General features: G+C 42.1%; 1 protein-coding gene across 4 annotated transcripts in view; it reads left to right on the top strand.

The window, feature by feature from the left end:
• Positions 1-10,908: 10,908 nt before the first annotated feature.
• Positions 10,909-13,778, top strand: part of TBC1D12 (TBC1 domain family member 12) — a 101,590-nt gene continuing 98,720 nt past the window's right edge. For 2 of the 4 annotated variants that reach the window (XM_032313914.1, XM_032313916.1), the window contains exon 1: positions 10,910-12,039. In XM_032313914.1, coding sequence (XP_032169805.1) covers positions 11,099-12,039 — 941 coding nt within the window. In that variant the 5' untranslated portion in view covers positions 10,910-11,098. Of the gene's footprint in view, positions 12,040-13,778 lie in introns of all 4 variants that reach the window. The other 2 variants (XM_032313915.1, XM_032313917.1) reach the window with 2 other exon arrangements.

The following is a 13,778-nucleotide window of genomic DNA, read 5'->3' on the forward strand; positions in this document are numbered from 1 at the left end:
TATAGCTTTTATTTTATTCTTTTGAATGATTTCCTTATGGCAGATTCCCAGGAGTAGGATTACAGTGCCTCTTAATACATGGCATTGGTTTGGTTCTCCAAAAGATCAGTGTGCATTTCGAAAGCATTTCATCTGTCTCTTGGTTTGTGGCTGTCCCTCTGTGGCTTACCCAACAGCAGCTGCTTTGTGATTTTACTATCATTTATTTCCCACACATATCTTATCCGGCTGAGTTACTCTGTAATACACATCCTTTCAATACTTGTTATCTAGCTATAATCCACAATCTTAGTCTTACTCACCCCCTCTTACCAGGAGGGCCTTTGCCAAGCATGCATGGAATTTAAACCATTTGTGGACATTGAAGATGATTTCAGTACCAATCGAAGTCACATTGTCCCACAGAAGGTTGCTTATTCCCATTGCTTTACAGAACTTTCTTGTGGATTTTGATATCAAATTTATTCTGAGTCTTGTCAACTGATTTCCAGATGGATGTATTGACCACATTTTTGTTTAATCAGTTTATCATCAAACCTCATAAGCTCATCAAAGCTTTCAGATCAGCATATAGTGAGGATAACCTATGGTTATTTTAGGTCTCACTAGTGCCTACTCATGCAGCTCAAGTCATCTTTAGGTTAGGCATTTATCCATGGAAGATGAAATTGTGTGCATTCAAGAGTATAAATAGGAATCACCTTCAGGCAGTTTCTGAAATGGCCTTGAGGATTATAAATAGGCTTAGTCTATTGAGTTGGGAATTTCCTGGGTGCTAGATATGTATTTTTTTTTAAAGACTGTATTTATTTGAGACAGAAAGAGAGAGAGAGAAAGAGAGAGAGAGAGAGAGAGTGTGTGTGTGTGTGTGTGTGTGTGTGTGTGCATGAGATGGGGGAGGGGTAGAAGGAGAGAGACAAACAGACTCTCTGCTGAGCTGGGAGCCAGACTTGGGGCTTGATCCTAGGACCCTGAGATCATGACCTGAGCTGAAGTCACACGCTTAACTGACTAAGCCACTCAGGTGCCCCTAGATATGTATTTTGATGGTAGTTTTATTCATCTATTAACTCATGTATTCGTTTAGTAAATGTTTATTGAACAGCTACTCTGTCCTTGGCACTGTGCTAGTTATTATTGCTAAGAAAGTGAACAAAACAAACACAGAGCTTGCAGTGTAGAGTCCAGTCCAAAATGCTATGAGATTGGAGCTATGACAGCGGCTACAAAAAAAAAGAGTGCTTTGAAAGCATATAACTGGAGTCTACTCAATTAGAGGGGAAGTCAGAGAAGAGTTCTCAAGAAGGTATCATTAAAACTAAGTCCTTGGGGCACCTGGGTGGCTCAGTGGGTTAAGCCTCTGCCTTTAGCTCAGGTCATGATCCCAGGACCCTGGGATCGAGCCCCATACCAGGCTCTCTGCACAGCGGGGAGCCTGCTTCCCCCTCTCTCTCTGCCTGCCTCTCTGCCTACTTGTGATCTCTCTCTGTTGAATAAACAAATAAAATCTTTAAAAAAACAAAAACTAAAACTGAGTCCTGGGATGGGCGTGAGGGGGGCGGGGAGTAGGCACCTGGGTGGCTCAGTTGTTAAGCCTCTGCCTTTGGCTCCTCTCTTGATCCCAGGGTCCTGGGATCAAGCCCCACGTTGGGCTCCCTGCTCAGGGTGGAGTCTGCTTCTCCCTTTCCTGCTTACCCTGCTTGTGTTCTGTCTCTCACTTTCTCTCTGTGTGAAATAAATAAATAAAATCTAAAACAAAACAAAAACAAAACAAACAAACAAACAAAAACAACTAAGTCCTGGGGGATCCTGGGTGTCTCAGTAAGTTAAGCAGCCAGCTCTTGATCTCAGGGTCCTGAGTTCAGGCCCCACACTGGGCTCATGCAGGGCATGGAACCTACTTAAAAAATAATAAACAAACAAACAAGCAAACTGAGTCCTGAAGAAAGAGGAGTTAGCCCAGGTCAACAAGGTGGGGCTGAGTCCTCTACGCAGGGAAACCAACATACATAAAGACCCTTAGGGAGAATGGGCTTTGCACATAATTTCAGAAACAGAGATAAGGATGATGTGCCTGAAACATGATGAGTAGGGAGAAGAGAACTGAGAAATGAGGCCGAAGAGACAGATACAAGTTAGTATAGCAAAAATCCCAGATCATTATGCAGAACATGCTAGATATAAGAGCTTGCAGAAGGAGTTTCGTAGTAGCTGGAATGAAACGAAGATAATTATGACTAAAGTCCAGGGATTCTGGGGAGAAGAGGGAGTGGAGACTAGATAGGTACATAGACTGTGAAGAGCTTTGTAGGTCATGAGAAAATATTTTGTTTTAGGAAGCCATTACATTTAGATTAAGGAAGAAGAACCCTCCCCAAGTATACTCAGAAAAATATAGCCAAAAATGTAGGAGAAAAAAAATGGAGAAAATAGGGCAATGAAAACTGAGGAATAAATGTTTCTTTTCAAAGGTTAAAAGGTTATTATCATGATGATGACTAAAAAAGTAGGGCAGTGACAATATCAGTTTTGTGCTCATAAAAAAGTGCTTTGGCTGCAGCCATGGAGAATGATTTGCATGTGCCCCCAGCTGGAGGTTAATTCTGTTACCCAGGAAAAGATGATGGCAATTTAGTCTGGGTGGGTGGATATAGTGTGAAGTGAATAAATTTAAAAGATATTTACATTTGATCCTCAGACTTTATTCATATTATAGCTGAAAGTATATAAGGATCTTTCAGCTATCCAATTTCAGAGGCTTTAATGTAAACCATGATGACTATAGTTGATAACACCATATTATATTTTTATAAAGAACAGTAAAAATATTTTATCTAAAAAATACAAGACATGTAGAAGGTAAAAAAAGACAGACTTTAGTAACTTCTTTGTGTATTAGCTTCCTAGGGCTGCAATAACAAAATACCAAAACCTAAGTAGCTTTAAAAAACAGAAATTTATTCTGTCACAGTTCTGCAGACCAGAAATATGAAATCAAGGTGTTGGCAGGGTTGATTTCTTGTGAAGGTTCTGAGGGATAATTTACTTCATACTTCTCTCCTAGCTTGTGGTGGCTGTTAGCAATTCTTTTGTTTTAAGATTTATTTATTTATTTATTTGTTAGAGAGAGCGCACACACACAGTAGGGAGGGGAAGAGAGAATCTCAAACAGACTCCCTGCTGAGCATGGAGCCTGATGCAGGGCTTAATCCCATGATCTTGAGATCATGACCTGAGCCAAAATCTAGAATTGGACACTCAACCAACTGAACTACCCAGGTGCCCCTAGCTGAAAGTGATTCTTTGTGTTCCTTGGCTGGTAGACACATCATTCCAGTCTCTGCCTTCACCTTCACTTTCACTTTCCCATGTCTCTATGTGTCTTTTTTTTTTTCCTATCTTTTTAAAGGACACCCATTACACCTTTTTATTAGCTCTATGAAGAGAGGGAGGCCTAATTCAGGATGATCTCATGCTAAGAGTGTCTGCAAATATCCTTTTCTAAATAGTCACATTCACAGGTACTAGAGGTTAGGACCTGGTCATATCTCTTGGGAGGTCATATCTCTTGAGAGTATAGTGAGCGCTATACTTGGCTAAAGGGGATAAGGAAGAGATAAGTATCAAGGATTACTCTTGGGGTGCCTGGGTGGCTCAGTGGGTTAAGCCTCTGCCTTCGGCTCAGGTCATGATCCCTGGGTCCTGGGATCAAGCCCTGCATCGGGCTCTCTGATCGGCAGGGAGCCTGCTTCCCTTCCTTTCTCCCTTCCTCTCTCTCTGCCTGCCTCTCGGCCTACTTGTGATCTCTCTCTGTCAAATAAATAAATAAAAATCTTTAAAAAAAAAAAAAAAGGATTACTCTTGGGTTATAGGTTTGTACAATTAGACATACAGTGTTGTTTTTCAGTAAGATATAGAATATTATAGTAAGAATAGATTTCAAGAAGGCAATTATGAATTTAAACTTGTATATACTAGGTTTTAAATGGCTTTGATACCAGCAAGCAGAAATGTTGGGTAGACAGTTGGCCTGTCCGATCTGGAGTGATTGAGTGGATGGTGGTGGTGCATATTAAGATAGAAAACAATGGAAGAAAACCAGGAGAGACTCATTTTAGTCTTATTATGTTTATGATACCTAGATATATCTGTATGAGAATGTCATATAGTTGGATTATAACGTAGGAGTGGTAGGTTAAATTCTAGTCATCAGTTTATAGATGATCATCAAAATCTTGAGAATTAATGAGATTGCCTGGAGTACCGAGGGTTGAGTGAGAGAGAAGAGGCTTCAGACTTAGAGGAAGAAATCCTGTCTTCCAAGGAAGAAACAGAAGAGGTGGCCAAAGAGGGAAGAGGAAAACCGGGAGACTATGGCAACAATAGAGTAATGAAAACTAAGGAAAAAGGGTATTTCTTTCAAAAAGTTAACAGCTAGGGAAAGAAGTGTTTCAATATGGAAGGAGTAATCAACAGCATAACTGCTGTTGAACGATCAAGCAACATGGAGATTGAAAACTTTCTTTTGGATCAAGAATAAGAAAGTCATTAATGAGAGTAAAGAATAGTGTACGGAGGCTAGAACAGATTAAATGGGAGATGAGGAAATGCAGACATCTTTAAAACATTTTTTTGGAAATAACCTCAAACTTAGAAAAAGTTGCAAACATAGGGGCACCTGAGTGGCTCAGTTAAGCATCTGCCTTCAGCTCAGCTCATGATCTCAGGACTGAGCCCCTGCATCAGGATCCCTACTCAGTGGGAAGTCTGTTTCACCCTTTCCTTCTACCCGCCCCCCCACTTTCTCTCTCTCTCTCTCTCTCGCCTACTCTCTCAAATAAATAAAATCTTTTCTTTAAAAAAGAAAAAGTTGGAAACATAAAAATAGCATGAAGAATACTCATATATCTTTCCCAGATTTTTCTACTGCTAACATTTTATCCAGTTCCACTTTGTCATGAGCTCTGTGTGTGTGTGTGTGTGTATGAATAGTTTTTTTTTCCCTGAATTGTTTGAGGGTAAATTACATATATCATGACCCTTATCCTAAATACTCCACTGTATATTTCCTAAGAATAGAAGTATTTTCTTATAGATCTGATACAGCAATTATAAATTATAAATATCAATTTTAATGATAACTATCAATATTTACATTGACACCTTTATTTAACCCACTGTGCATATGACAATTGTGTTGGTTGGTGTAATAGTATCCTTCATAGACTGTTTTCTTTTTCTCTACAGAGTACAAAATCAAGTTTAGGGGCAGATATTACATCTAATTACTATTTTGTTTTAATCATCTTTCATCTCAACTATGTCCACAGCTTTTCTTTGTCTTTCATGATAATGGCATTTTTTGAAGAATGAGAATCCCCCATTTTATTTTCTAAATAGAATTTTCCTCCTTTTGAATTTGATTATTTTTGTGTGATTAGATTGAGGTTATACATTCTCAGCCACACTGTGTCTTTTTCACAGTATCGCATCTAAGTGTGCACAATGTGTAAACAGCTTTTTTTTTTCAAGATTTTTATGCATTTATTTGGCAGACGGAGATCACAAGTAGGCAGAGAGGCAGGCAGGGAGAGAGGGGGAAGCAGGCTCCCCACCAAGCAGAGAGCCTGATGTGGGCCTCGATCCCAAGACCTTGGGATCATGACCCAAGCCGAAGGCAGAGGCTTTAACTCACTGAGCCACCCAGGTGCCCCTGTAAACAGCTTTTTAAAGAAGCTTGCTTGTTCAGCGAAGAAGAGAGATAAATTTGTAGCTATAAGCCAGTATTTCTCAACGTTGGTTGTAAATTAGAATTACTTGAATAGCTTTTAATATCAATGTAGGGCTCCTCTTCTAGAGATATTGACTTAATTGGCCTTGGGTGGTGTCCAGACATTAAGCATTTTTAAAACTTCCTAAATGTTATTAATTTGCAGGTGAGTTTGAGAAACATTGCTCTAAGAGTATGTGGGTGGTGACAGAGGTGATTTAACATGATAGAAGTTAAAGCACGTTTGAAAGATTTTTGGAAATCCTAGTACATAAGAAAAAGATTGAGGATTAAAGAAAGATATGAAGGGTTTTGACACCTTTTGTTTGAGGCCTTTGTACTCTCCTTGAGTACAGTTGTAGCAAAATTATATTATGGGATAAGGGACCATATTTACTGTTCAATAATGAGGCGAGGATCGTACTGGTAGAATCTGACAAATTGTATGTGTTTTGAGATTTTCCGTGAAAGTCAAGTTTTCTTAGAAAACGAAAGAATCCAAAGTATACTTGCGGTTTTCCATATTTTAACTGTTAATTAATATTTTGTCACAGAGATTAAAAATATCCTTTCTCAGGGGAACCCTCTTACACTGTTGGTGGGAATGCAAACTGGTGCATCCACTCTGGAAAACAGTATGGAGATTCCTCAAAAAGTTGAAAATAGAACTACCCTATAAACCAGCAATTGCCCTACTGGGTATTTACCCAAGAGATACAAATGTAGTGATCCAAAGGGGCACATGCACCCCAGCGTTTATAGCAGCAATGTCCACAATACCCAAACTATGGAAAGAGCCCAGATGTCTATCAACAGATGAATGAATAAAGAAAAAGTGGTGCGTGTATATATACACAATGAAATATTACCCAGCCATCAAAAAAAGAAATCTTGCCATTTGCAATGACATTGATGGAAATAGAAGTTTTTATGCTAAGTGAAATAAGTCAAAGAGAGAAAGACAATTACCATAGTATTTCACTCATATGTGAAATTAAGAGACAAAAAAGAGGATCATAGGGGAAAGGAGGGAAAACTAAAACAAGATGAAATCAGAGAGGGAGACAAACCATAAAAGACTCTCAATCATAGGAAACAAAGTGAGGGTTGCTGAAGGGGAATGGGTGGAGGGGACAGGGTAAATGGGTGATGGACATTAAGGAGGGGATATAATGTAGTAAGCACTGAATGTTATAGAAGACTGATGAATGAGGGTGCCTGGGTGGCTCAGCTGGTTAAGCATCCGCCCAGGTCATGATCTCAGGATCCTGAGATAGAGCCCTGCATATGACTCCCTGCTCAGTGGGGAGTCTGCTTTTCCCTTCCCTTCTGATATTCCCCCAACTTGTGTGTGCTCTCTCTCTCTCTCAAATAAATACATAAAACTTAAAAAAAAAAAAGACTGACGAATCACTGAACTCTATCTCTAAAACTAAAAAATTTAAAAAAAATCCTTTCTCATAATAGTTTCACCTTATTTATAGGAATGTGCCAGGATATTTTATTTATGCCTGAAGTTGTAGTAATATAATATGGTATCAAAGGTTTTTATTTTTATTTTTATTTTTATTTTTTTAAAGATTTTATTTATTTATTTGACAGAGAGAAATTACAAGTACACTGAGAGGCAGGCAGAGAGAGAGAGAGAAGGAAGCAGGCTCCCTGCTGAGCAGAGAGCCCGATGCGGGACTCGATCCCAGGACCCTGAGATCATGACCTGAGCCGAAGGCAGCGGCTTAACCCACTGAGCCACCCAGGCGCCCCTCAAAGGTTTTTAATATGGGGGAACCTGGCTGGGTCAGTTGGAAGAACACATGACTCTTGATCTTGGAGTAATAGATCAAGCCCCAGGTAGGGTATAGAGATTACTTAAATAAGTAAAACAAAAAAAAAAAGTTTTTAATGTCAAACTCTTAAGGACCACAAAAAGAATATGCTACACCTTGAAAGTAGACTTCTTAAAAATTTGTAAGATGGTATGTATTACTTACCAGATAAGACAGAATCTTTTACTGTTGAAAGTAGAAAGTATAACCACTAACGCCTAGGAAGAATGACTGAAATACTTTATTATGAAATACATATTATTGTAGAAAAAGCTACAAAATGTAAATGTGCTTCAGTTTTGAAATCTTTACTGAGAAAACAGTCGTATTGTATGGGCTATTATAATTCATAAAACTTTCATTGGTATTGACCAGGGGAGAGGAAAGAGATGAACTAAATAAACCATTTAGAGAAATTGGTAGTTTAAAATACTGTAGTATATTTCATAGAGGGAGAAATAGAGCTAGAAAGGAGTATGTCAACAAGTTAGTTAGAAAAGGTTTGAAAGGGGCACCTTGGGTGGCTCAGTAGGTTAAGCAGTTGCCTTCAGCTCAGGCCATGATCCCAGAACCCTGGGACAGAGTCCTGCATTGCACTCCCTGCTTATTGGGGAACCGACCTTTCTCTCTCTGCTCCTTCAGCTTTTGCTCGCGCACTCATGCTCTCTTTTGCAAGCAAAAAAAATCTTAAGAAAAAAAAAAAGAAAAGATTTGAAAAATATAGAAGTTAAGAAAGTTAGAAAAGAAAAAATTTGAAACATGATTGTGATTAGAGGGGCCCCTGGGTGGCTCAGTGGGTTAAGTCTCTGCCTTTAGCTCAGGTCATGATCCCAGGGTCCTGGAATCAAGCCCTGAATCAGGCTCTCTGCTCAGCGGGGAGCCTGCTTCCTTCTCTCTCTCTGCTTGCCTCTCTGCCTACTTGTGATTTCTGTCAAATAAATAAATAAATAAATAAATAAATAAAGATTGTGATTAGACTCTTTCAGTTATCCTCATCTTTACCATCATATAACTATACTTATGTATAGGTAGCTTCTAAATTAATTTAAATTTCTTTTACTGAGGTGAAAATTTATATAAAATACAGCTACTTAAACATGTACAATTAAAAAAGTGTACAATTCAGTGCTATTTAGTGCATTTGTCATGTCATGCAAACACCACCTATATCTAGTTGGAAAACATTTTCAACACCCCATATCCATCAGGTAGTCCGTCCCTATTTCTACCCCTCACCCCAGTCATTGGCAATCACCAATTTGTTTTCTTTCTCAATGGATTTACCTATTCTGGATAGTTCATACAAATGAAATTATACAATGTGGACCTTTTGTGTCTGGTTTCTTTAACTTAGCATAGTTTTTGAAATTCATCTACTTTCTATCATATATCCATACTTCGTTTCTTTTTATGGCTGAATAATAGTCCATTGTGTAAATGTCACATTCTGTTTATTCATTCCTCTGTTGATGAACATTTGGGTTGTCTCTATATTTTGGTTTCTAATTGTGCTGCTGTGAATATTCAAGTGTAAGTTTTTGTGTGAAAATCTGTTTTCAGTTCTTTTGGGTACAGATCTAGGAGTGGAATTGCCAGGTCATATGGCAATTCAGTATTTAACTTCATTGAGGAACCACCAAACATTTTCCATAGCAGCCATGCCATTTACATTTCTACTAGCAATGTTTGAGGATTTTACTTTTTCCACCTCCTCTTTCCACCTTTTTGAATATAGCTATTCTAGTCAATTTGAGTACCATGTCATTTGGTTTTGATTTACATTTCCCTCTTGACTAATGATATTGAGCATTACTTCATATGCTTACTAATAGCTATTACCATATATTCTTTTGAGAAATGTCTGTTCAAGTATTTACCCACTTTAAAATCGGGTTGTCTTGTTAAGTTGTAAGAGTTCTTTATATATTCTGGATAATAACTCTTATCAGATATATGATTTACAAATATTTCCTCTCTTCCTATATTGGTTTTTCCACCTGTGTCCTGGAAGTCATTTCTTCTTCTGAAAAATATTGGCAATAAATATATTGCTAACTGTGCCTCTGCCACTTAGTCCTTCCTAAGGCCTTCAGATATGCTCATTATAAAAGACACTTGTTTCTTAAAGTGGGTGCTGAGTACATAAGTGCTCATTTTATTTACATATTTTACTGTTACTCATATATAGGTTATATTCCTTCTTGTATATAGAAGAAAAAAAATATAAAGGCTTGGCAATGGGCTCCCTCTCATTACTACCCCATTCTCCTATTTCTTTCCTCTCTTTTCATGATATACTTCTAGAATGAGTGGCCAATATTTCCCCCTTCATTTTATCTACAACTAATTCCTCTTTAATCCTTTGCAGTACAACTTCTTTGCCCATCTTGAAATAATAACACCTCTGATTCTCTGCCCCACCTCCGTCTTTATTCCTTCTTCCCAGGGTAAGTCACTAATGACTCACTTTGTTGCAATATGCTCATGACTCTTCAATTCGAGTCTCCAAAGAGAAGCCCTAACCTAAATTTTAGAACTCTTAACTATATCCTGGACAGTCCCAGTCTTTCACTTTACCGGATATATTTCCCCTATTAATCAAGGGTTTTTTGTTTGTTTGTTTTTTGTTTTTTTCTAATCCAAATCCCATTTCTTCAAACCACATTAGTTTCAGTCGCATGAGTTTTGTAGTAATTGCTGGTTCCTCCCTCTTCAATCGCTCCTTAAATCAGTTATCACGTCTTGTGATTTCTACTTTAAATGCCTTTCATTTCCACTCAGTGACTATCACCCCCATTTCAATCCATTATCATGGGGTGCTGGAATTATTTCAACAGTCCCTCTCCGTCTGATTCCACTTCCTTTCCCTCCTTAAGTGATAATGGAAATTTTTAAGAAAAATTATGTTATGAAACGTGGGTCTAGGTAAGAAAGATTCCTTTGGTAGTATCGTGGAAGATGAAGTGGAGAAGGGAGGGTGTTGACATGAAGCAAAGACTCCCTGAATTATGGCAATGGCAGTATGGAAGATGTATGAAAAAGCGTAAAGTCCACTGGTGACCCATTGAAGCTGGAAGGACTTATATCTAATATCCTGTATTCTACTTCTATAAATTAAGTACGTCAAGTGAATTTTGCTCAGGGAGGCAAACCGGTGCCTGTTAAGAATTGTCTCGCTCGGAGTGAGCCAACCAGCCTCCATCATCCAGATGGCGGATCCCAGATTGGCCGCCTGAGTGTCAGGGAGCGGCCTCTCTAGCTACTATCTCTATGGTTCGCGGAATCTCCAGGTCGCGGTTTGACCGGGCCGGCGTTTGCGCGTGCGCGAGCCCCGGCGCGTGCCCGCCCTCCCGCAACTGCCCAAAACCCGGGGTGGGAGGGGTGGGTCTGGGAACGTTGCGGCGGTAGCCGCCGCGTCCCCAACCCCTAGGGTTATTCCGGGGCCGAGCCTGTGCCAGGGGCTCTTCCGTCGCCCCCTCGGGCGGCACTCACCCGGCCCTAGATGGTGGGTCCGGACGATGCAGGAGCCTGCTCGGGAAGAAACCCCAAGTTGCTCCCGGTGCCGGCGCCGGAGCCCGCGGGCCAGGACGGGAAGATGATCCGGGCCACCGGCGGCTTTGGCGGAGGCGTCGGCGCTGTGGAGCGGCCGGCGGAGGAGGAGGGGGAGGAAGAGGAGGAGACGCCGCCTCAGCAGCTCCTTCGGCGCTACCTCGCGGCGGCCGGGGGACAGCTGGAGCCGGGGCTGTGCTACTGTCCACTCCCCGCTGGCCAGCCCCGCGCCCCCCCGTCCCCGGCAGCTCCGCGCTCGGACGCCTGCCGGCGGGACTCGGGCTCCAAGCACCTGGGCGCAGAGGTGGCGGATGCCCGCACGCCGCGGCATAGAGGCATGACCAACGGGGACTCGGGCTTTCTGCCGGGCCAGGACTGTCGGGACCTGGAGGAGGCTCGCGGGCTGGCCCGCGCGGGCGGTCGGGATCCGCGCCACCGCCGTCTCCGCCTTGAGGGGCCTGGCGACGAGGACGCGGACGGCGCGGACAGCCCGTCCGACTGGGCCGCGCCGCTCGAAGACCCGCTGCGGAGCTGCTGCCTTGCAGCGGCGGACCCTGACAAACCGCAGGGCGCGGGCGGCGGCTCGGAGGGCGGCCGCGCCAGCGACGGCGGCAGCAGCAGTGAAGACGTGGAGCGGCCGGGAGCAGGCGCTGGGGGTCCCGACGAGGGCGCGTCCGCCGCCGCCTCGGCCGAGAGGACTAGCGGGGGCGCCGGCGTAGAGCCGCGCCCCGGCGTCTCGGACGTTCACGTGAACTCTCGGAACACGTTCGAGGTGAGCCGCGACCACCTGCCCCCCGCCGGGCCGCCGGTGCCCGCGCCCGCCGCGGAGCAGGGCGCCGCGGGGCCTTCGGCCCGGGCTCGACGGAGCGGCGGTTTCGCCGACTTCTTCGCCAGGTACAGCGCAGGTTGCGCCGGGGCTCGGGGCGGGCTCGGGGCCGGGGCGGAGGTCGAGGCCGGGAGTTGGCCGAGAGAGGCGTGGAGACCGCCTCCGTCCGGGCTCTTTGCTGGCGTCAGTACTTAGCTTTGATTTGTCACCGGGAGAAGAGGAACTGGGTCTGCACTGTGTTGCCTGTCAGAGAAGTTGCCAACTTTCTGGGGAGCGAATCTTTCTGTTCCTCTGTAGGTTGGAGGCTCTACCAGGTGCGCTTCACACCTGGTTTCCGTGTATTCAGGTCCTGGCAGTGTGCTAATGCCACCGCTGCAGTTTTGCCTCCTGCGGAAAAGCAGACAACCTACTACGAGGATTAGGGGTGGTGTGTGGGGTTGGGGGTGGGCGCGGCGGTAATGTGTGTACCGGGTGTGGTTGTGGAAGAGAAAGGGAAGTCATTTTGCAGACATGACTATTTGTGTGGAGTCTAAAACCCATTCAAGTGACTTGGGAATTCTTGAAATTAGAACTGATCGTGTTTCATAGTGTTTAACTGTTTCAGTGGCTTTTATTAAAATGCAGTCAGTCTCGGGTTTAGAATTTGATTCCAGCCCTTAAAGCCAAGTTACTATGGCGCTTTATCTCCAAAATCCCTTTTCTGTACTTCTGCCAAATAGGCCTACTCTTTTTTCAGCAACTTTTAAATTTTTGATGCCATTGTATTTGTGTTTTGACCTGCTATTCTTGAAATTAAGTAATGGTGCTGGACATTGCAGATTTCGGAATAGGGTTTGATAGGGATAAATTACTCATCCTAATGCACATTAATGAAATGCCAATTTTCCTGGACTCTTCTTGCTTGATACGCTTTTTTTCTTTTAATCTCTAAGCAAATTTCCCAACTTGTAAACTCTCCCCTTCAGAGTTCTCCTGTGCTTTTGCTTCCTTTTCAGGGATCTTGATAGAAATGAAGCAAATTCTACAGCTCCAGTTTTAGAGGATTATACAATCTGTGTGCATTTTTGTAGACACACAATTTTCTGATTGTAATTTTTTTCTATTTTATTATCATTTATTTTCCCTTGTATGAATTTATAAACTTGTTTACGTGAAGATCGGGAAATCCTAATTTTGTCTTACTTGTAGGACAAAATATATAGTAGTGAGATCTGTATTTGTGCCTATAGTTGCAAAAATATACAAAAATATACTTAAAGCTTTATAGTGGTAGTATTTTAAAAGTTTGCAAGGTGAGCTAAGCTTATACATTTGTGAACTTTGGGTATTTTTTGGTCATGTTTTGATGTCAGGTGTCAGGCAATTTTAGACCTGGAAGGGGCTTTGGAGATCGCTAATTCAATCACAGAATGCCTGCTCTGTGCCCCCATTGGGAACAGAGATGATTTGCACAGTAGAGTGCAGACTAGTAGGTATTAAGTTAGAAGACAGATTGGTATATATGCATTGTAAATTATGAGCAATAACAAGGAAAATCTATTATAAGAGGTTTTTCATATTAACAGTAGGATGGAATTTTGATTTTTTTTTCTTTAATCTGTAGACAAATAGGATTTCAGTTAATATAAGTAGCGACATTTATATAGCCCTATTTTTTTTTTAAAAAGATTTTATTTATTAATTTGACACACAGAGATCACAAGTAGGCAGAGAAGCAGGCAGAGAGAGAGGGAGAAGCAGGCTCCCTGCTGAGCAGAGAGCCCGATGTGGGGCTCGATCCCAGGACCTGGGATCATGACCTGAGCTG

The sequence above is a fragment of the Mustela erminea genome, chromosome 14 (genome assembly GCF_009829155.1).
Source record: "Mustela erminea isolate mMusErm1 chromosome 14, mMusErm1.Pri, whole genome shotgun sequence".
Lineage (NCBI taxonomy): Eukaryota > Metazoa > Chordata > Mammalia > Carnivora > Mustelidae > Mustela > Mustela erminea.